The sequence below is a fragment of the Dipteris shenzhenensis genome, chromosome 28 (genome assembly GCF_047967505.1).
Source record: "Dipteris shenzhenensis isolate YYH24624 ecotype China chromosome 28, Dip_SZ_1.0, whole genome shotgun sequence".
NCBI classification, from domain to species: domain Eukaryota; kingdom Viridiplantae; phylum Streptophyta; class Polypodiopsida; order Gleicheniales; family Dipteridaceae; genus Dipteris; species Dipteris shenzhenensis.
Genome location: NC_141623.1, coordinates 7,261,770 through 7,286,067, shown reverse-complemented (window position 1 = coordinate 7,286,067; position 24,298 = coordinate 7,261,770). Strand labels below are relative to the sequence as shown.

At 44.1% G+C, this 24,298-nt stretch overlaps 2 protein-coding genes across 3 annotated transcripts in view; one reads left to right on the top strand and one right to left on the bottom strand.

Moving 5' to 3' along the window:
• The window catches only part of LOC147883120 (osmosensing histidine protein kinase SLN1-like), a 52,429-nt gene extending 29,835 nt beyond the window's left edge, over window positions 1–22,594 (top strand). For both annotated transcript variants that reach the window (XM_087399216.1, XM_087399215.1), the window contains exons 10-11: window positions 21,089–21,784; window positions 21,913–22,594. In XM_087399216.1, coding sequence (XP_087255342.1) covers window positions 21,089–21,301 — 213 coding nt within the window. In that variant the 3' untranslated portion in view covers window positions 21,302–21,784; window positions 21,913–22,594. The remainder of the gene's footprint in view (window positions 1–21,088; window positions 21,785–21,912) is intronic.
• LOC147883121 (uncharacterized) lies at window positions 2,635–3,565 on the bottom strand. Its single transcript, XM_087399223.1, has 2 exons — window positions 3,255–3,565; window positions 2,635–3,117 (listed from the first exon to the last, which is right to left on the bottom strand). The coding sequence occupies exons 1-2, from the start codon at window positions 3,435–3,437 to the stop codon at window positions 2,635–2,637; spliced, it is 666 nt and encodes a 221-aa protein (XP_087255349.1). The 5' UTR covers window positions 3,438–3,565.
• Window positions 22,595–24,298: the final 1,704 nt, after the last annotated feature.

The following is a 24,298-nucleotide window of genomic DNA, read 5'->3' as shown; positions in this document are numbered from 1 at the left end:
CTTGCTATAGAGGTGAGCCTTGGTAGTGTTGGGTGAAGGACACCTTCATTGCAATTTTTGCTATAGCCATCAATTTCAGCAAGATTGTCAGACCGGGAGCGGTCGTTGACCATCTCCAAGCAGGAGGGGCAAGAGGAAGGCAGAGCACCATAGAGTTTTGAGGAGGAGCATAGCATCAGTGGGGGTGATGAGGAGCAGGACAGTAGGACACCACTTGTTTCTCTTGAGCATGCACTGAGGAATTCTAGGATGAGGTAGATGAGGCAAAGGAGCTTGATCGCAATGCCCTTTTCCAGTTTCAAATGCAAAGTGCAGTAGAAGAAGCATAAGAAAACTCGCAGGCATGTATCTTTCACTGGACAGCCACCAGAGATGCCCACAGTCACCCCTGTAGCGGGTAAGGCCAATAATTTCCACTTTGTTAATCAAGGATAGCAAGTCCTCCCTCAGCTTATGATGTATCGAGGATACTTGGAGGGGGATCAGTTTTTCAGGCAATGGTGGGACAGCCCACAGAAGGGCTTGGAATGCTAGGCAGATACGTGGGCAGCATGCAGCCCAGAATGCAGAATTTCCAGGCAATGCACTCCAATGGTGGACCAACTTTCTTTTGCAAGGTTGAGCACCTACCACATGGGTTGAATTCAAACAGGTGTTCTCAGCCACGTGGTTAACCACCACTTTCAAAGTGGATATTGTGACCGCTTGGTATAAGCTAGATGCGGCGAATTGCAGAAATTTGGAAGACTACAAGAAGAAGTTTTGGGAAGCCCTGCTGCCAGTGAATTCTTATAGGCATGTACCGCTGTCAGAGCAAATTGAAAGGTATTGCTGCAGGCTACCCAACGAGATTCAGGACTATTGCACAAAGACCAAGGTCTCCAATATGTCCCAGTTGATTGAGAATGCCACTACCGCTTATGCACTCATGCAGGGGAAAGTTTCCGGGTTCAGAGGTAGCCAACCAGGAGACACCGAAGTCGAAGGGCAGCAAGACGGAATCTCCTAAGAAGTTCATAAATTTCTCGCAACCTATGAAAGCAAAATTTGTTGCAAGATAGAGACGAGTACCGTCTCGTACCCATATGTCAAATGAAGAAAAACAAATTCTTTATGATGCCAACAAGTGTTACATTTGCAAGGAAGAAGGCCAAAGGGCTTTTGAGCGCCCCACACAAGAAAAGGGATTTCCCTCCTCTTGAGCAAGGTCAGCATAAGAAAGAGAAGAGGAATGATCAGAAGAATAAAAAGCCTAAGCCCATTGCTGGTCTTTTGCCAGAATTGATCGGGGCTGTTCAGAAGACAGATTCTACGGAGTTATGTTGGGCATGGGGCATGATAAGAGACCAAACAGCTCTGATGATTTTTGAACCGGGAGCCAAGGTCAACTTTATTTCTACAGAGCTGGATGGAAAGTTGGGAATACGGGCAGAAGAGATGGGTCCTTTGTGTGATGTGGATATGGCTTGCCCAAGGCTCAGCCAATCAGTTACTCCAATGATAGGCAAGTTGAGGATGCATATTCAGAGCTAGGTGGACACAGAAGTGTTCTATATTATGCCGTTGAATGGTTGTGATGTGTTATTGGGAATACTCTGGCACTTTCGTGTTGGGGTTGTCTTAGTGGATACGAAGAATAAAACAATCTCAATCACTCACCGTGGCAAAACTCCCATTCTTGTTGCTAAGCTGAAGGGAAAATCTATCCCTATTGTATCTGCTTTTGCCATTGGCAATGCAATGAAAAAACACCTTTTAGCATACTTAGTGTACATCTGAAAAGAACTCAGTAGAAGAAAGTCTCATTTTTCTAAACTGGAAAAGCAGTGGACAGATTTTATTTTTCAGTTTAAGGAGTGTTTTTCTGACTCACTTCCACAGGAGTTGCCCCCTGAAAGGCCAGAAGACCATACGATAGACATAATCCCTGGTAGCAGCCCTCCTAACTGACCTCCTTACAGGGTCAGTGTAGCCCAGCAAGAGGAAATCATGAACCAAGTCAAGGACCTACTGGAGAAAGGGCTGATTCAGCCCAGCTCTTCACCCTACTGCTCACTTGTGCTTTTGGTCCAAAACATAGTTACCAGCCGAAACGGAAACGGAAGAAACGGAAACGGAAGAAACGGAGTTTCCGGGCCCCGCCAAAACGGAAACGGAAGAAACGGCAATATGATACAATTTATGTATAAAAATTTATTTTTTATACATAATATAATTATCAATAGAGTGCAAATCATACATAATACAAATTACAATTATCTATACTTGAAGGCTGAAGCTTCAGGCTTCAGCCTTCAAGCATCAATGCATCATTCATGATTCATGCCTCTATGATTCTAAATTCTTGAATGATGCTTCAATAATCTGAAATCAACATGTATCATGAGTCATGACTAACAAGTTTGGCATTACAAGAATCTGAAATTTAGAAGTTTGAAGTACTTAAAAGTCTAAACTTAGCACACAAGTTGAAACTTGAAACTTGAAACTTGAAAGTATTCAATGTCCAGACTCCATAGATGATCATGATTCATGGTCCACAAATTTCATGATCATGATTCATGACTCATGACTCATGAGTCATGCAAGACTTAAAATAAAAGCACTCATGGATGATATAAAAAAACAGCAGGACTACTGATCATCTGCATCATCCATGGCCTCCTCGTCATCGTCATCCTCTGCGTCCTCAGATAAGTTCGAGGCATCTGTGTCACTGTCTGAAGAAGAATCATCAACATCAGGATCAGGACCATCGGGTGCAACTGAAGTACTAGCACCATCTCCAGATGGTTGAGTGTATGATCGTGTGTGGTGTGCTGGTGCTGACAGCTCCTCATACAACATGGTGTATATGTCCAGCTCCTCCCGTGGGATATCTGGTATGACCTCCATCTTCTCCACGTCCACCTTGTCTACATTCACTTGGCGAGGTTCGGGGCAGCCGGCGGTGAACTCAAGGAGACGGAGGTTGCAATGACAAAACACCAACCGCTCCAATTGAGCCGTGCTCAATCTGTTCCTCTTCTTTGTGTGAAAGAGGGCCCAAGTGCTCCAGTTCCTCTCACAAGGACCGGAACTGCAGTCCTGTGAGAGAACACGTATAGCAAGGCGTTTCTGCCATAAGCCAATTAATCCGAGATAAGTATCAAGAACTTGATAACTTTAAACATATTTGTAGTAGATAAAACTTCAAATTACTTAACGACTAAGCTCCAACTAGTGGCGTTGGAACTTGTCTCTTAGACTCTTACCAAAGTAGGAGTACAGTTGCCATATTTCTCCCACCAGGAGACAGGTTGCAACTGTGTCTCTCGGAGCCTAGCTGTAGGTCGACCAAAGGAGAGGCTATGATTGCGGAACAATAGAAGTTCATCCTCCAGTCTTCGTTGCATCTCCAAGTCACCACCCGTCCAATTTTGTAGATACTGTTGCATCCCCTCCTCCAACTCGTCATTCTCATATTGCTCTTGACTGCGCCAGAGCGGATGCAATACATGTGCCACCGCATGGATTGGGCGGTGGAACCAATTCCACCGCTTATTCCATATAGCACGGATGGACTCAACCCTAAATCATGCCACAAGAAATTAGAATGCATTATGCATGCAAAATTCATAGACTATAGATAATAGTACATACATAATATATATCTGAAAATTCCAGGCTTCATGATAACAAATTGCCATTTAGTAACTGCAATAATTATACATATTACAAAAGTAAAAAGTCTTACTTATCAGGCGATAGGGAAGTGTTTCTGTTGAGGGCCTCTCCAATCTTGTCCATAAACTCGTACAAGAGCCCTAATGTGCTTCCCTCCATGTCTGTAATGCGAAGCACCGTGTAGATAGGATTAATCGATTTGATTAATGCCTCCGCCTCATTCCACCAAGACTCATCCATGATCATGCGAAAAAATTTGATAGACTTTGCTTGGCCTCTATCATCCCAATCTCCCCACTCCCGAGACACAACCGTGCGCAACAAGCCCTGGCGCACTCGCACAAGCCTCTCCACCACTATGAACATGTAAGCAAACCTTGTGGTTGGAGGTTTCAATAGCTCAAGGTCACTGTAAGCCCGATAGATGCTGAGGACTTTGGGTCTCTTCGTGACAAACTTCACGATATTGCGGGCTGTGGAGAAGATGGCATCAATCCAAGGTATCTTCCCTAGGTCCTCGATCAAAAGATCAAGGCAATGTGAGGCACAGGGTGTCCACACAATCTTAGGGAACTCATCTTCTAACATGGCACCCATTGACACACAATTGCTGCCATTATCTATCACCACCTGCACCACATACTCAACACCTATCTCCATAATGGCTGCCCGTAAATGCTCCCAAATATACAGCCCTGTAATCACTGTACCTGCAGTGGAAGCGTCTATGGCTCTCAAGAACATGGTTCCCTTGCAAGAAGATACTAAAATATTGTACACATTCCTCTTGCGTGCATCTGACCATCCATCGCATAAGAGTGTGCATCCATATTTTTTCCAAGTCTCTTTCAAGGGCTTCATTTGGTCTTCCACACATTCCCTCTCTCTTCTTAGCTCTTTTGTCCGCAAGGCCTCATATGTAGGCCCTTCCCATTCATACCCAATGCGGCTTACGGCTCTCATGGCCTTCCTCCATCGTGTAGTCTTCGCCACATGAAAGGGTATTGCACATTGTATGAAGAGCTTTGTGAGCTCACTAGTGGCCTCCTTCACTGCTTGCTTTTGCAAGCGTGCTTGAATGCTAGACCTTTGCAGTGATCCTCTTTTCCCCGCACTAGCATCCACACTAATTGATCCATGTGGCAAGGGTGTTCTTGTGGCACTAGGACCTGCGCTCGATGTAGTTGATGCCCCTCTACTTCTCTTTGCAGAACCCAATGTGCTGGCATCATCCAATGGCTCAGTGTCAGCAGCCTCTTCTTCATCTTGCAGCCCTTGTCCTCCACTTTTTGCAGCCAAGGCTGCCATACGCGCACGCTTCCATTCTGCTAGGCCACCTTTCACTGCAGTAGGCACGAACTCACAAGGTCCTACATCCTTGCAGGGAACACCTGCTAGATGGTCTTTCACCCGTGTGACAGACCCCGTCTTGCTTATGCCGCAATAGTTGCATCTCCACTTCTTGGAGCCACCGCCTCCTTTATAACTATCCAGGAGGGAGACATGGACCCAATAAGCATCTCTCGGCATTGAGGAGGATGGAGAGGTGAGAAGGAGGATGGAGAGATCACAAGTGACTCGTGAGAAAGGATGGGAGGTAGACTGTAGAAGGAGGATGGAGAGATAGAGGTAATTTGTAAAAGAGGATGGAGAGGATGGAGAGGTAGAAGTGAAGGAGAATGGAGAGGAGGAGGATGGAGAGGTAGAAGGTAAGATTAAAGAGAGGATGGAGAGAAGAAGGATGGAGGGATGGAGTCAGGAGAGCAGGCTGCCAAGGATGGAGAAGATGGAGCAAAGGATGAAGAGGATGGAGAGAGCTCAGAGAAGGATGGAGGTGAGGGCAGGTCCAAGAGCAAAGGATGGGATGGAGAGAGCTTGAAGGATGCTGAAAGGATGCTGGAAGGAGGCTGGATTCAGGAAGGAGGCTGAAAGAAAGCGGGAGGCGGCGAAAAACGGAGCAGGCCGCGGCGAATTTCTGAAAGAAAACAGGGAAAACCCGTTTTTAGGGTTTCTGGGAAAAACAGCAAAAACGAAACGCCGTTTCTTGACGAAACGGCGTTTCCGTTTCGCCGTTTCCGTTTCTTGTCACGAAACGTGCGTTTCGTGCAACTATGGTCCAAAAGAAGGATGGATCCTGGCGGATGTGCATTGACTATTGAGCCCTCAATAAAATTACAATTAAGAATAGATTCCCTATACCCATGATAGATGATATTTTGGATAGGTTGTAGGGATCTAGAATGCTCAGCCGCATTGATATGGAGAGTGGTTATCACCAGATCAGAATTCAGCCAGAGGATGTGCACAAAACAGCATTTCGTACCACATTTGGTCTGCATGAGTTTCTTGTCATGCCATTTGGGTTAACGAATGCACTTGCCACCTTCAACAAAATGATGGACAGGATTTTTAGAGAACATCGAGCCTTTGTTGGCACCTTCTTTGATGACATCATCGTGTTCTCTCAAGATGAGGCTGAACATAAGAAGCACATGTCAATTGTTTTTGAGGAGCTTCGGAAGCATAAGTTGCTTGTCAATGCCAAGAAAAGTGAATGTTTCATGCATGAGATCCATTTTCTCGGGCACATTGTTTCCAAGGATGGAGTTAGGATGGACCACGCCAAGGTAGAGGCTATCAAGAATTGGCCACACCTGAAGAATATCGATGAAGTACGTAGCTTTCTAGGCTTGTGCTCGTACTACAAGAGATTTATCCAGTATTTTCGCAGAGATCGCATCACCACTCCGAGGGACTGGCCCAAATGAGGCCTCTAGATAATCACGGCCAAACCTCTAAGAAGGCTCCGCATCAAGGATGAGCCCTTTCTTGTAAGTGCGGCATTTGGAAAAATCCACCCGTGGGACAGCTGCCATAGGCCTCCTATATGGGGTTATTCTTGAGAGGCCCTCACTAAAGCCGGAGCTTCCAAGGCTTGGAACTAGATGTGAGGTTTTGTACGACCAACTTGCCTACTCTGCATCTTGGGGTCAATGATGGTAAGTCCTCCTTGAGCTTGCGGTAGGATCACCATTTGCCAAGCCACCTTGGCTCGAGTGTTTTGGGTACCATCCGATCCTGCCCATAAGAAGTTGTGCACTAGGCACCTAAGTTGTCCCATACTGAGATGATTTTTTCTGCTTACTACAGCAGATCACGGGAGTAGCACCACAAAATATCCTCCCGGCCAAATCCTTGCTAGAGCGTGAGAGCTCTTAGAGAAATCGAAATCCAAAATCACGTGAAGGTCCATTCTCCTTCTCTCACTAACTCCAACAAGCCCCATCTCCCTAGATGGATCTAGATGCCACATATCATCATCATAGGGCCTTTCCTTATGCATCTTTTCACCCCTCTCATGGGATACTTTAATTTCCTTTGCCCCTAGGCACATTGCTTGCATTAGGCCCTTAGCCTTAGATCCACCTAGTCTGGTGCTATCAGCCCTCACCTAGGACCTTGACATTAATTCCCTCCCGATCATTTACATGAAGCGCAAACAAATATATTACAAACGTAGATCCTTAAGGGAAATGTCGACTGATTCTTCCGAGGTCATGCCACTCCAGCTAGAGCGTAACATTCCTTCCCTCTTCAGACATCAGCGTCCTCGATGATAAAGTCTAGGAACACTCTCCGCAACTGGTATACGGATTCCCAGGTAGCTTCTGATAGAGGCTGACCATGCCATGCAACCAACACCGTGGGTATCTTCCGATTTCGCACTTGCATTGTTCCTCGGTTCAGGATTCTTGTTGGTTTGCATCTTGCATTATCCTCTATCTCCCAAAACAAAACCACACCCTCGATTAGTGAGTCACCAGTATGCAAAAATTTCTTTAAACGAGAAACATGAAACACTGGGTGAACCTTGCAACCCTGTGGCAATTCTAATTTATAGGCTACCTTGCCTATTCTCTTTAGAATTAACCACAGCCCACAATATCGAGGTGATAACTTAGCACACTCTCCTGAAGTTAACGACTTCGAGTGCGAAGGAACTCTGAGAAAAACTTTTTCTCCTTCCTTAAATTCTCTTATAGACCGGTTTTCATCCGCATACGCCTTGGCTCTATCCACAGCGTGGCTGATATTAGCTCTCGCAAGTGCTAGCATCTCCCGCATCTAAACCACAAAGTTCGCGGCACTAGGCACTCTCTAAGGTATTCCAACTGTAGTTGGATTTGCTGGTTTATAGCCATAATTCAATTCAAACGGACTAAACTCCGTAGAGGAATGTTTTCTATCATTGTAGGCAAACTCTAACAATGGCAACCACTTGTTCCACGTATGTTGCCTCAATGACACATATGCCCTCAGCATATCCTCTAAAATCTGGTTGACTCTCTCTGTCTGACCATCCGTTTCAGGATGATCCCCACTACTCATTCCCAACTCAGTCCATAGTGTCTCAAATACCGCTGTCCAAAAATGACCGGTAAATCTGACATCTCTGTCTGACGCTATGGATCTAGGCAATCCATGCAGATGAAATATATGTTTAATAAACAAATCCGTCACTTGCGAGGCACTAAGAGACTCTCTAGTCGGAATGAAGTGAGCCATCTTGGTTAAACGATCAACCACCACAAGGATAGAATCATATCCACCTTGTGTCGTAGGCAGCCCTACAATAAAGTCCATGGAGATGCTCTCTCACTTACTTAGTGGTATCTCCAAGGGCTGTAAAAGTCCGGGTGGCTTCACCCGCTCGGCCTTGCTTACCTGACACGAAAAACACCGTGTCACATATTCATGAATATGCTTTTTCATCTTTGGCCAAAAGAAATCTCGCTTCACGAGATCATAGGTCTTCTCGACTCCTAGGTGTCCCGCACATGGGCTATCATGGCACTGTCGAATGACTCTCTACCTGAGATCATTCTGACTAGGTACTACAACCTTGCCATTTCTTTTTAGCATACCATCCCTTATGGTATATCTTGCATATGTTTGGCCTTTTCTAGATGCCAGGTCATCCTTTTCTTCTTCGGGTCTAAACACGTGAGTTTTAGGCCATAAGCTCTGGGAAATAAATATGTTAAAATATATTAAGAACAGTAATGACTTAAAACAAATATGAAAGACGTGTGTCCATTAAAATAGATGTTTGTATTCGAAAATGTATTAGCGGAGGCCCTTACGGGATATCTTTCTTCTTCATTACTTCTAATACATCGACAATACTTTTAACACATTGACAATGGGGGTCTTTGGATCCCCAAATATACTCCTAAATAAACCTAGTTGTAATAGCACTAAAATCATCCTCTCCTACTGCCAAAAACATAGATGTTGCCATCAATGCCCATCCATGAATATTTGATCTGGACAAATGCATTGACAAAAGTCAAGCGGTGGAACAAAATGACCTTGTTGGCATTTCGAGTGATGTCGGAATTCCCAATAGCACGTGACAATGCCTTGCAAACTCGTCCACCTTTTGAGTTTCTCTAATCTCGGTCATTAGAGCACTCTCTAATACCGTAAAACTCGTATTGTGCATAATGCAAGACAACGCATCAGCAGCCTTATTATCTCTTCCTCTTCGGTACCGAATCGTCAAATTAAACTCCTGCATGAGCTCTGCCCACCTAGCTTGGTGGCCCCTCAAGTCAGGCTGTTTAATGTTTCAGAGTATCATGATCCACATCCACATAAAACTCTGAACCATACAAATAATGCCTCCATGTTTGTAAAGCATGGATAACAGCATACAACTCCAATTCATGAGTTGGCCAATTTCGCTGAGAGGGAGAAAGCTTCTTGCTTTCAAAGGCTACTGGCCTTCCCTCTTAAAGAAGAACTGCTCCTACCGCAATGCCACTTGCATCAGTTTCCAGAATCAACGGTTTCTGGGGATCAACTATTTTTAACACCGGTCCTGTGACCACAGCTTGTTTTATGGTGTTAAAACTTTCCTGTTGATTCTGTCCCCATATAAAAGATACTTTATCTGAGGTCAGATCAGTCAATGGCGATACTATTTTGGAATATCCTTTGATATGCCTTCGATAAAATTGGACAAATCCCAAGAATGATCGCAAAGCGGTTAGACTCTGAGGGATTGGCCAAGTCAGTATCGCAACCACTTTCTTTGGATCCATTTCTACCCCCCTCTGGAGTAATTATGAATCCTAAATATTCAAGTCTAACCATACACAGTATAGTTTTCTTCTTATTTACATAAAGACTGGCTTTCCTCAAAGTACTGAACACTATTCTTAAGTGTTCACGATGCTCAGTAATACTTTTACTGAATACCAGAATATCGTCAATAAAATGTACTACAAACTTTCCGATATACGGACGTAGTAAATCGTTCATAAGCATGACGAATGTAGCTAGAGCATTGGTAAGTCCAAAGGGCATTACGAAAAATTGATAATGACCAAACCTGCTTCTGAAAGCGGTTTTATGCACATCCACGGCTCTAATCCAGATCTGATGGTAGCCACACTTAAGATCTATCTTCCTGAAAATCATGGCTCCATGTAATGCATCTAGCAAATCATCAATCCGAGCCATCGGATACCTGTGCTTAACAGTGATATTATTCAATGCTCTGTAATCTATACAGAGGCGAAATGTATCATCCTTTTTCTTCTTTAATATCACTGGCGAAGCAAAGGGTCAAAAACTTGGTTGAATCTGCCTCAACTTGAGATATTCTTCCAGTTGCCTTCGCACCTCCGCTTCTTCGGTAAAACTCATTCGATAGGGAGGTCTATTTACAGGTTCTGCCCTCGGGATTAGTTCGATCTTATGCTGAACATTCGTAGAGATAGGGTTGTATCTAGTGAGGTCCTTAGCAGTGTTCGACGTTCCTATGCTTCTACTTCCATGTGCCATTCTGATTGTATACGCATAGTCAGATGGGCTAGTCTTTAACTTCAGCCTCTTCACGAGCTTGGAGTTAATCACATTGTGCGGACGCCGAGTCAAACAACGCAATGACATCATGATTGGCCACTTGCCCTTTCATCTTAATTAACTCCGTATCATTAAAGGCTGTATACCCCGTTGCTGCAGGCTTAGATAGGATGTTATCAGGTGCACTCGTTACTAGCTTAGCAACAGACACACATAACAAACAAGGTACTGACCTCTGAGAAGATTCGCTAGCTGAATCTGCATCTGTTCCGCTCTGGGACTTCCCTCCATTTCCACGTCGCATTCTAAGACTACCATCTCAGCCATCCGACAATCCTTATTTCGTGGATAATCCTTCCACTAATGAGGCTAAAGGCAACCAAAACACAAGCCTTCTCTCCTCACTTTTTCTCTTTGCTCTGGGTTTAAGGGAGACTTTGACCAAGCCCGGGCTGCCATTGGTGTTACTTTCCTCTTCGCTCCAATCTCCAATGGTGGTACTTGATTTAGGAGTTTCAGCTGGTTTCACCTGCTTGGCTTGACCACTCGGCTAAGAACCACTCCCTTTACTAATCCACTTCTTCTTAAACCCATATTTCTTTTGGTACCCATACTGGGTTCCGACCTACGCAAACCCACTTGGCCTGCTGCCCTTGGCATCTTCATAGTTCAGGGTTATGGCTATTGCATCATCCAACGTGTTCGCATACTTAGCCCGAACTTCCATTTTAATCCGATCATTCAATCCAAATATTAAATCTTTCACTTGGATTGATTGAGGTAGGGGTTCATCAACCTTCATTACGCTCTCTCAAAACTTATCAGTGTATTCTGCCACTGACAAATTTCTCTGACGAAGGTTTCTATACTGATCCCAAGCTCGGGATGCTTCGTCAGGAGGTAAGAAGTGTTTCCTAAATTCCCTTTTAAACTCCTCCCAGTTTCTGTTGTTTAATCCACCACCGATCCGCTGCCTCACTAAACATGTGGGTGGCCTCGCGGATTTTCTTGATATCATTTTTTATTTCACAAATGGCGAACACCTCGTCCCATTTGTGTAACCAGGTCTCAATGACATCAGAACTACGGTCATTCATCCGACCAGAATACTTTTTCGGCCTATAATTGGCAATATTAGGTATTTTAGCCTTCCTAGGCTCGACCGTATGGACACTAGACTCCGGTTCCATTGGAGCCTTTCCTTTCTCATCTTGAGAAGGTCTGGCAGACATACTGTGTATCACTCTTCTAAGTTCAAAGTGCCCTGCATTTGCCTGTAACTTTTGTACTAATAACTGCTGCAAGGCATCCTCAAGTAATGCAATCCTGCCAGATAAGGTGTGAACTACTGGGCGCGACACCTGCTGGGTCGGCCGGACTCTTGACTCTACAGGGTCCATCTTGGAAGCTCCTTCTGCTTCCATTCAGGTCAATGGGTGTTTTTATTTTATTTTGTGTGTTATAAATTTAAAAAAACCCACTAGAACACTGTATTTACAAACTGACAAAATTCAGTGTACTGGCACTCTGACACAATTCCCTATTCTAGGGAATACCTGCAATCCCACATGCACACTGACTAGGCATTTGACACAGGCATAACCCAAATACCGCTTTTATCTATACTAGGGAAATTCCTGCAAATCCACTCTGACTGAAGCACACAAGCATAGTCTCAAAGACTGTCCAAAATTTTTTTTTTTTAATTTTTTTTTCTCCACTTCAGATTCCCTTCTGCTGTACAGGAATAAATCAACTGTAAACTCTGCTGTACAGGAATAATAAACTGCAAATTGAAAATTTGTAGTGAAGAGGAAAAGAACTGCTCCCTGGAATCTCCACATATTTTGAGTTCGGTCTCCTACGTGAAGGTAATCTGTGCCTTCATCAAATGTCGGAACGTGCGCCTACGTGAAGGTAATCTGTGCCTTCTTCTTGGCTATTTACGAACGAAAATTCACAGCTTCCCACCATTTGCCAACATCAACGCGACGATCTTTTGCATCCAACATCGCTCCCTGGCCCTACTGTTCGTCACTTCTCAGCAAACCCGCTCTATGGTGCCCTTGGTGAACCATGTAGCCTCATAGCGATCAGGAGGTTCCAGTCGGATAGAGTAGCCGCCCTTTGGCAATCTGTTCTTCCGCTGGTTCGTGTAGCAGTGAGCTGCTTCGATGCTGAGATCCAAAAATTCGCCTGTGCAACCACCACATATTTCGTCGATCACGTATCGTCGTCGAGTGCCACGCCTTCTCTAATTTCCCAGGTCATTCAGACGTAGTCCCAAATGATAATTTACCCTTCTCTTGCCTCTGTCAACGGAAGTCCGCACGACAGAGCCACCTATAATCTCTACCCTTGCTCTGAATCGTCAAATCGGTTGCATTGCAACAGATAGGCTGAGAGATTTGTCTGAGAGCCCACGCTAACTGCCCATCAGCCCATGGATACTTGCATACGCCAACAATTCCAGCCCTGTTTAGAATCGCCTTTATATGTAACCCCTTCATTTAGCGTGACAGCTCTGATACCAAATGAGACGATTTTTTCTGCTTACTACAGCAGATCACGGGAGTAGCATCACAGAATATCATCCCAGCCAAATCCTTGCTAGAGCGTGAGAGCTCTCAGAGAAATCGAAATCCAAAATCACGTGAAGGTCCATTCTCCTTCTCTCACTAACTCCAACAAGCCCCATCTCCCTAGATGGATCTAGATGCCACATGTCATCATCATAGGGCCTTTCCTAATGCATCTTTTCACCCCTCTCATGGGATACTTTAATTTCCTTTGCCCCTAGGCACATTGCTTGCATTAGGCCCTTAGCCTTAGATCCACCTAGTCTGGTGCTATCAGCCCTCACCTAGGACCTTGACATTCATTCCCTCCCGATCATTTACATGAAGCGCAAACAAATATATTACAAACGTAGATCCTTAAGGGAAATGTCGACTGATTCTTCCGAGGTCATGCCACCTCAGCTAGAGCGTAACACATACAGCCCGTACAAAAACACCAGTAGGAGGTAATATACCAAGCCATAGCCAAAAGAACCCAGTTGGCCACAAGGGCCCTGCATACTAGAGAGAGTTTGGCTGAGCTCCAACATAGAAGCTTGCGCCGCACGCTCTCTAAGATGGGGGCTATCTGCTGCTCTGGGGAAATCAATTGTAGGTGGACTATGCATGTCTACACTTGGATCATGCTCTACTTTGATTAAAGCTTTCTTTTCATGAGATACAAAATGAGAGGCTGCTAGGTGAAAGGCTTCTCATAGTAAATAGCAGCATGAGCGTTATAAGGAAATGGTAGCCGATGCCGTCGCTTCCCTTTGGGCACAAAGTGTGATTGATGTTGATTATGCATGGACTACCTTTACCACTCAAATGCAGTATGTAATGCTTGAGTACGGGGAGAATTGCATGTGCGGCTTAAAGGGAGGTTGTTGTTAAGGCCAAAAACACTTATCAAGGTTTAGTGACATGCAGGATTTGTCTCAGACTAAGAGTGCATGCCTATGTTACGCTAGGCTTTTCTTATACACTAAAAATTTGAAAAATGAAAATATATCTTAGTTTGGCCTTTTCTAGATGCTAGGTCATCCTAGATTTAATCGCAATAGCATTTGGCCAAAGGCTTTGGACGACCTCGACCAATTATCTCAATCATTAGAGCACTCTCTAATACCGTGAAACTCGTATTATGCATAGTGCATAACAATGCATCAACAATCTTATTTTCTTTCTCTTTTCAATACCAAATCTGCATATTAAACCTTTACATGAGCTCTGTCCACCTAGCTTGACGGCTACTCAAGTCAAGCTATTTAAAAAAATACTTTAGAGTATCATGGTCCACATCCTCGTAAAATTTTAAACCATACAGGTAATGTCTCCATGCTCTCACAACATGAATAATAGCGTACAACTCTTGTTCATGAGCTAGCCAATTACGTCGAGAGAGAGAAAGCTTCTTGCGTTCAAAGGCTACTAGCCTTTCCTCTTGGAGAAGAACCTCTTCTACCACAATGCCAACCAACGAGGCAGGATTTGAGGGAGAACTATACCAGACACAAATCGATTTATCAATTGTAGTTTCAAGTGATGACGTCAGTGGGGATGTCATAGTAGCTAGTCCCTGCTATGCATGATGGAGTTTATGGTTTTCAACCTTGTGAGTGACTATTATGAGATTGAAACTGCACTATGTTGTGTTTTTAGAGGATGAGTTTGGGAATGTTCCTGGATTCATCTAGGTATAAGCCTAAGGTCGAGACAGAGCTTAACTTCCGCATAATCCGGTATCAGTTGTTCCCAATCCTATAAGATCCACACTCTCTTTGCCCTAAACTCCTTCCTCGCTAATACGGGAATGAGCAAAACTCGATCTAGTGCACACGCAACCCACTCCGGCGTTGGTGGACAGACCACCTTACCAAGGGAGGCTGCAATTTTCAGCAATAGAGAAGCCATCCATTGAGGAAAATCCACAACTTCTACCCATACAGGGCAGCGATGCCGAATCAATGCCTGATAATCCCTGGTAGGAGACCAGGGCAATACATGGACCATCTGCTGGCCATAGAAGAGCGGGGGAATGCTCCAACAAAATCTGTCTGTGCTCTTCATCAGCCATTATCACTTCAAAAAAACCCCTCGCTGCATAATGTACTTTCTTGACATAGCAACCACCCAGGGTTCTAGTCAATTAATTGCCAACATATGCAGCAGCAGGCATCCGTCCCGAAAAGAAAATAATGATGGCATGTTTGGCATAATCCTTCGTTGGGTCGAAGATATCATCTACCTCAATCATGATACCTGAGGTAGGAACCAGATCATTCCAACTTTTCCTTGTATCCTCAAAACCCTCATGCATTACTTCATATACCAGCTGAGCCTCTGCAGAGGCACGTAGAGGGTCATCGTGACCCATTGCCTGCTTTTGTTTTTTGCTCTGAAGCGATCTTTCTTTGTGAAAGGTCTTCTCATAAAGGACAATTTGCCATTGTAGCAGAGAGAGAGAAGGAACAGGAGCAGGACAAGAGAAGAAAGGAGGACAAATGGAAAGAAAAAAATTGTACGGAGAAAAGAAAGGACAAAGTACAGTACGGACAGACGAGTACAGAAAACAATACGGACAGGGAAAACATACAGACTGTCGTACAGTAGAGAAAAAAAGTACGGAGACAGCCTGGTAGAAAATGTATGGGCAAAGGTTGACAGAAAACTTACGGAAAAACGTACGCATGACAAAAAACGTACAGACGTACCAACCAAAGGAAAGGAAACGTACGAAAAAAACCAGAGGCTGTACGGCCAGCAGCACACACACACACACCGAGGAAACTAGATACGGAACAGCAGAGGGAACTTGTACAGAACAGCCGTACGACCTATACTGGTAGTCGTATAGGCGGTAGAGGAGGCTCGCGGGGAGGGCACGGACTTCGAGGGCCTAGACGTGGTTGCAGTAGCAAGCAAACTCCATAGCTCTCCCCCCCCCCCCCCCACACACACACACACTTTTTTTGGTAAATCCATGATCATATTATCAGCAAAATTTACATGAGGGTCTCAAAAAAGCAGAGAGCCTCAACAGGAAATCAAAAGCAAAGAAAAACTATTTCCAGGCATGACTGAGGAAGATCTCCTTGATAGCAAGCATCATAGATAGATTGCCGTAGGGAGAGTCTGAAATATTCATAAGATTGCAAGAACGGATTCCCAAAATATCGCATGTTGTGATCCTGCCAGATGGTCCAAAAAGCCCAATATCTGACCCAGTTCAAAAATAAGGAGTAATGGACCAGGGTTGCAGGAAGTCTGCCAAAAAGCCAAAAATGTTTCCCAAAAGGTGAGTTAGGGAAACGAAGGCGAAGCGACATGGAAATTTTGCATAAGAAGGTCTTAGTGCTGGAACACATCCAAAACAAATGAGACACCGTTTCAGAAGGGGCCATGCATCGAAGACAGGAAGCAGATGCAATCCTTCGTTGAGCCAGAGTGACCCCCACGGATAAGGTTCCTGTAAGACAACGCCATAGGAAAAGCTTTTGCTTGAGAGGCAATTTGCTTCTCCATAAATTGCGGAGATTCTTTCGCCACCAAGCAAGCGATTTTGCCATATGCCAAAGAGAATTAGCATGTAAGTGAATCCATGGTGACGGCTGGAGGAGAGAGTATGTCGTGCTGACCGTTAGGTTAGGAAGAGGAACAGGACGAGAATTTGAGCCCACCGGGTGTAACTGCCAATCATGTAATCGGTCCCTGTTAGATAAAGGAGGGATGGGAAGAAAAGGCTGCAGTAATTCAGCAATTTTTCCCCAAATAAACCTGTGATGCATGGCTAGTGGATAAGAAGCCATGGCTTGAGGGAAGGAAAGCATGTGCCCAGTAGCATCAACAACGTCATTTATACACCTGATCCCCAATTTGCTGAGATTATATGCCCGAATCGGCTCTTGGAGGGCCAATGGAGGATCAAAAACAGCACTCCAATAAATACTTTCTTGCCGAAGGGAATTGGCATGAGATAAAACGGAAGGGGCCCAATGAGCATGCGAAAGGACCTGTTGCCAATCGCTAATAAGTGAAGTAGCAAAGGGGCAACCCGGGATAGAGCCTACAAATCTGCCCAAAATAACCTCCCAAAAATCAGTGAGCCAGGCACCATGTGCAGTAGTACGTAAGGACGTGCACATGGTTGCAAGCATATGAGTCCATGGCTGCTTCTGACGAAAAAAGGTGAGTAGAAGAGGAATTTTCCTGGCCAAGACATGGTGCGCAATATTCAGCACATTCAATCCACCGTGCATCCTTGGGGAACAGACTTTTGTCATCCTCATAAGTCTTAGAGCTTTAGCAGAAGACTTTGTTTTCCATAACAGTTCCATGGCATGAGACATAAAGGCAGAAATGTCTTGAGAAGTCCAGTGCATCAAAGGCAAATAATACTGAACATAAGCCATAATAATCGACTGGACAATCCGGAGCCTAACATGGAGTGGCCAAGTGGAGAGCTTCCAATAATGGAGTTTGGCATGAAGCTTATCAAAAATCCATTTTAACTGTTGTTTCCTAGTGATGTGCCAGCCAATAGGGTAACCAAGATGGCGGACCACATCACAGGGCTGCATAATGTGCCCAGGCCATAGAAGAGTATGCCAATCATATGAATGCAACGGTATGAGGCTAGATTTATCGAAATTAACATTCATGCCAGCAGCCAGGCCATATGAAGAAAGAGTGTCCATAATAGTCTTCAACTGCTGTGGAGAATTATGTTGCATAAAAAAAGAATCATCTGCATAGGCCTGAGCAATAAAGGAAGGGGCTCCAGGAATCTGAAGACCAGTGAGAAGACCTTGTGCGGTAAGATGATCCAAATATGAGAGAAGTGGGTGAGTGGCAATGGCATACAACAGGGCACTGAGTGGACATCCTTGCCGGACCGAACGACCCAAGGACCAAGATTGCGAAAGATGATTTCCAAGGATGCATTGGGCTGTAGAGCCAGCATATAAACAGTAGATGACATTAGCCATTTTTGGCCCGAAGCCCATCTTAGCCATTGTTTGTGAGATAAAGTCCCAGTTGACCGTGTCAAAAGCTTTGGCAAAGTCCACTTGCATAATAAAAACATCCTGTTCAGAATATTTTGCATATTCAATAGCCATGAGAGCATTGCCAATATTATCATGAATCTGCCTCCGAGGGACGAAACCATATTGCAAAGGATGCAAGCCCTCATAGAGCACTTGATGAAGGCGGTGCACTAGCATTTTAGCAAAGAGTTTGTAAATAACGGGCATCAATGTGATGGGCCTCCAATCCATAAGATGCTCACACAATTTCCTCTTGGGAATGAGTTTAACTATGCCATGCTTCCATGAGGAGGGGAGTACTCCTGTGTGCCAAGAGTTATTAATCATTTGTAGGATGACACCTTTAAGATCCTCCCAAAAGTGTAAGAAAAACTCCACTGTGAGACCATCATACCCCGGAGCCTTACCAGGGCTAAGATGAGACAAGGCATCATCAAGCTCCTTATCAGTGAAAGGCATATCCAGTTTGAGAGCTTCCTGTGGGTTGATAATGGGATGCACTTGATGCAAAAGAATCTCCCGAGCTTGTAATTCTTGCAAAGAAGGAGTATCAGGGGGTGCAAATAGCTTCTGAAAATAAGAAAAGCATTCATGTTGAAGCTCTGAGAAAGACCGAGTCCATTCCCCATCCCGTTTGCGGAGTCTGAGGCAAGATGTCTTTCTCCTGAAAGCATGTAACCCTTGAAAAAAGGATTTAGAGGAGCATCCTTTATCCAAAAATTGAGTCATCCTTGCTCGAACCTGCCACACACACACACACACACACACACATGCACGCATGCATGCATAGCCTCTAGGTCAAAGAGCTGATGCTCCTATAAGACAAGACTAGAAAAAATCAACCTAGGCCACGACGCCTGATGCTATGTTATCTTGTTGGCAGGACAAATGTATGCAAGAGCTATGTAGCTTGGCTACAAATCATGCAAAGAAGAATTTTAACGAATCTCCATATGGTGGACTTCAAAAATCTATTAATACATTGCAGTTTTGCAACTGGAGACTTGCAAACAAAGACAGTGGTAGTGTGTCAACCTTATGCGTGACTATCATGAGATTGAAACTGCACTATGTTGTGTTTTTAGAGGATGAGTTTGGAAATGTTCTTGGATTCATCTAGGTATATGCTTCTGCCGTATTAGCGGACATGCAAATTTCACCTTGTGAAGTTTTCGTCCATGTTGCGGCCTGCTGGTATTGCGATAATTCTTTCTATCTTAAATGGTGCGTTGCCCTATCAGCTAGATTTAGATGCTCGCTTGGGAGAGACTAAAATGAAATTGTTTAGACTTCACAAGCAGTGGTAGCTTGAATGAAGAGATTTTGGACTACTTTTTGATTAGCCTTCTCCTTTAGTGCTAGCCTTCATCATGGCTGAGTCTGCCCTTCACCTCCGGAGTGCCGACAGAAAGTCAGTACGAAGAATTTGTGGATGCTCAAGTTTGTGTGGGTGTGTGGATTTGTATGTGTGAGAAGCATATTTTTATACTATGGTCTACCCCCAGTGTTGGGTGCTGATGACGTCAGTGGGGATGTCATAGTAGCTAGTCCCTGCTATGCATGATGGAGTTTATGGTTTTCAACCTTATGTGTGACCATCATGAGATTGAAACTGCACTATGTTGTGTTTTTAGAGGATGAGTTTGGAAATGTTCCTGGATTCATCTAGGTTTATGGAGTATGCTAATTGTTATAGAATGCCATGTGGGCCATCATAATTTGAATACTTAGCTATGCTGGCAAGCATGCATTGAAACTAACTTAAATTTCTAATTTATCTTTACGAGCAGTGCATGCGTTCTTTGGTGCATGCATCGTCTGTCAAGCAAATTACAGCTTACACCAGACCTGTAGCCTTCTAAATTTGAATCTATAGGTGCCTGCCTGGAAAACTTCTATTCAGCCACCTTCAACCAGTCATTTGAGGTGTACAGATAGTGTTGTAGTGACATTTGAATGGTGACAATTGATTTTCTATTTTGCATGTGGAAACTCATGCTTTAGTGTCATCTATATCAACTCTTACTAACATCTCAATAGCCTCTTCCTTCTCGATTGGAAAGTTTGTCATTTATCATGTCTGTTTCCCATGCTTTGTTTACCTATGATCTAAGACCTCAATGCTACAACTGTGGTTTTGTTCTCTTATATCTCTGTGATTTTCTTGACTTAATGGGACAAGCATTATGTACATCTTTGTGCTGGAAACTGTTTTATGATGTTGGCCATAATACCATACAGAATAAGATCTCTGGGGGAGAAAGTAAAGTTTCTTTTATGCAAAGCATTCAGACCTTTTATTGGTCCTGTTTTTTATTTCAAATATTTCATGCTAATTCTTAGACATTATGAGAGTGTGTTTCTGCTGTATTATCTGCTATATTATTTTTGCCCTGTTGCTGTTCATTTTCATGAGCTTAGGAGCTTTGCACTGGGGCAGAATCTACAATTTGTATCTGTTCTGGTCACTTTTCACTTTCACCATGTGAAGGCTTTTGTCTATTGTACACAGAGTTTCTTGTCAATATCATGAATGTATCTTCAGTTGAGGGGAATGGTTGGCCTTTACATTATCCCATGTCTTTCTCTCTGTTATGTGACTGAATTTTGATATTTTCATGGTACGAAGAGAGAAGTGCTAGTGCACATGAAACAGCTCTGGGCAATTCGTTTTATTCATTTGTCTTTGATAAGTTTGGGCATAAGACAAGACATGTTAACTGCCCCATATGTAGACATAGACTTCTTTCAGCGAAAGAGGCAATGCCTGAAGGCACAGCTTATACAGAGTGTCAAAATGTCTTCGTTCGTGGGGAATCATAGTAGAAGCCGCTTTTGCATGGGTTTGTAGTCTGTGGATGTTTGTGTGTTGGGCTTGTTTCTCAATTTTTGAGATATTGTATTTTCCTACATTCCTTTGACTACACAGTTCTATTTGAGCAGATGCCCATCTTGGATGGTTTGCAAACAACAAAGATTATAAGAGCGGATGAAAAAGAATTTGGCTATACCAAAAAGCCAATCATTGGCCTCACAGCACATGCTATACAGGGCTACAAGGACAAGTGTTTAGAAGCTGGGATGGATGCATATGCATGCAAACCATTCCAGACAAAACAACTGATGGAAGTAATTCAAAGAGTAATGGAAAATTGAAGTGAACTTTGCTGCTCAGGTGGAGCTCAAACAGATGTTTATAGTACCAAAGGGTTGCTCTATTTCCGTAGGGAAAATGGAGGGACTTGACGAGCAGTATTACTGGCAGCCTTGTCACATTAACAACTTGTAGTTATTTTTAGTTGTACTGGGGAAAGTCTGAGTATCTTTTCATAAAGCGAAGCTTGAATATTTGAGAACAAATGTTCTGGAAGCTTTATGTTCTCCAAAGAAGGCAATCGGTACCATGTGACTTGATCCCAGAACATTTTTGAAGAGGATTGCCATCTTGATTGTAATACTATCCCCTGCCACTCATGATAGAGAGGCATCAAGTGCCACATAAGCAGCCTAAAGCCTGCACAGCGTTAAAGTTTGAATCCAGGCCCAATAGTATATGTATCATGACTTCAAAGATAAATTGGGTGATACACTCCGGCATCTTGTGGACATACTCTATCAAATGGAAAGACAATGCCCAAGGTAATTTATTTGCTTTCTCGTTGATACGCATGAACAACTTTTTCTTTTTGGCAGGTTGGTTATATTTTTCCTAACCTTGCTATCTTGAGAGTTTTACTTTTGTGTTCTGATGTGTCTTTTTTTTGCAGATGTCGCACCACCTTTTGTAGAGAATATCTAGTATTATGGCATTCTGATGCTCAGATTGGAGCTAAGCAAGCTGAGATTCCAATGATTTTCATGTTGTAAATCGCGTTCTAGTGATGCACCATAATATATGTGTCAACATTCAAGTCTTACATGGGTGTTAAGACTGCACTTCTGATCAGTTGTCACTTCGCATCGAAGCATGTGGTGGTCTTGAACATTCAAGCCCTCCTCACCTCGTCTCTGTTTCCAATTGGCAAACCAGGATGATGAAATTGACACATATTCATTCGTTATTAAGAGCTTGGTATGAAATGCCAAAATGGTGAACAGGGGAAGAATACTCCAATGTTCAATTGGATCATGCATCCATGCTTGTTGATAGTTGCAAATCCCCACGTGATTTGTTTGGGAGACCTACTGACTTGGGCATATAGGTGATGTGAAAAAGGCCCCTATTGATTGAATGCGATGTATGCAAATTGTTGATCACATGTTATCATTTCCAGTCGTCAGAATCTACAAGTATTTGGACGTCCGGCAAGCTGACTAGTTGATCCATTTAAGGTTGTATGCATGAGATTGATGGTCTTGTCCCTGTTATTTATAAGTAGGCCCACAGAGGAAATTTCTCAATGCCAACTGCTGTTCCTAGCACAGCCTGGCATGCCCATATGAATGAAAACTTCATGCTTTTATCTTCTATATGTGATTGTTGTTAGTATGCTACATGAGCCTCTCTTACTGGAGAGTGATCTCAGGTTTGTGAGCTTCCCTCAAATATAGCTCCAAGAAAGGAAGTGTTCTGTTGGTACCAACAATTTCACGATCATGCATGCCATGCCCTTCCAAACTGAAAGAAGTGACTTTAAGGTCTTTGGCTCACTTCTTCCTACACAAGAACCACTAATTTGATAAAAATATAGGTCCTTAGCACACCAGGCTGTTCCTCTGATTGTCTAAAACGGAGAGCAAAGGCATATGGGAAAGCTCTCTCTCTCTCTGACGTTAAAATTTCAATTTCTTCTTCTTCTCCTTCTCCTTCTCCTTCTCCTTCTCCCTCTCCTTCTGCTTCTGCTTCTGCTGCTTCTGCTCCTGCTTCTGCTTCTGCTTCTCCTTCTCCTGCTCCTGGCTTTGCTCCTCCTTGCTGCTCCTCCTCCTCCTGCTCCTGCTTCTCCTCCTGCTCCTGCTCCTGCTCCTGCTCCTGCTTCTGCTTCTGCTTCTGCTTTTCCTTCTCCTCCTTCTCCTTCTCCTTCTCCTCCTTCTCCTTCTCCTTCTCCTGCTCCTCCTCCTCCTCCTCCTCCTTCTCCTTCTCCTGCTTCTCCTTCTCCTTCTTCTTCTCCTTCTTCTGCTTCTTCTGCTTCTTCTCCTTCTTTTTCTTTCTGCTCCTTCTTCTCCTTCCTTCTTCTTCTCCTGCTCTGCTCCTTCTTCTTCTGCTGCTCCTTCTTCTTCTCCTGCTCTTCTGCTCCTTCTGCTGCTCCTGCTCCTGCTCCTCCTGCTCCTGCTCCTGCCCCTGCCCCTGCTCCTGCTCCTGCTTCTTCTTCTTCTTCTTCTTCTTCTTCTTCTCCTGCTGCTCCTTCTTCTTCTCCTTTTCTGCTGCTCCTTCTCCTTTTGCTTCTCCTGCTCCTGCTGCTTCTCCTGCTCCTGCTCCTGCTCCTGCTCCTCCTGCTGCTGCTGCTGCTGCTCCTTCTTCTCCTCCTTCTCCTTCTCCTTCTCCTTCTTCTTCTCCTTCTCCTGCTGCTCCTTCTCTTGCTGCTCCTTCTCCTTCTGCTTCTCCTTCTCCTGCTGCCTCTCCTGCTGCTTCTCCTGCTCCTGCTTCTGCTCCTCCCCCTCCTCCTCTCCTCCTCCTGCTCCTGCTCCTTCTCCTTCTGCTTCTTCTCTTCTCCTCCTCCTGCTCCTTCTCTCTCCTTCTCCTTCTCCTTCTCCTTCTCTTTCTCCTTCTTCTTCTCCTCCTGCTCCTCCTCCTGCTGCTCCTCCTATTCCTGCTCCTCCTCCTCTCCTACTCTCTCTCTCTCTCTCTTTCTCTCTCTCTCTCTCTCGTCTTATTTTGCTAACCCCCAATAAAAGGTGATTGGATGCAATCTTGCAGGCCCTAGCTTTGACAGTAAATTGTTTTGTTATGTTATTGGTCATTCCGTGAATCATTGTTGAATTTATGTGACATGTGGAAGATGTTTTTCATCCTTGTGTAGATCTTTTAGTTGGGTCGAATGACATGGAATCTGTGTGGCTGACATTGGACAAGGGCTTGCTAATATGTGCTATAAACCTTTGCCTTGATTCATTGTCACCATGATTCTTTCTAGATCTATCATGGGAGTGATGGTGAATCCCACCTACTTGAGGCCATATGAATGTTGTCTACAAAGATACATGCCTCACCATGTC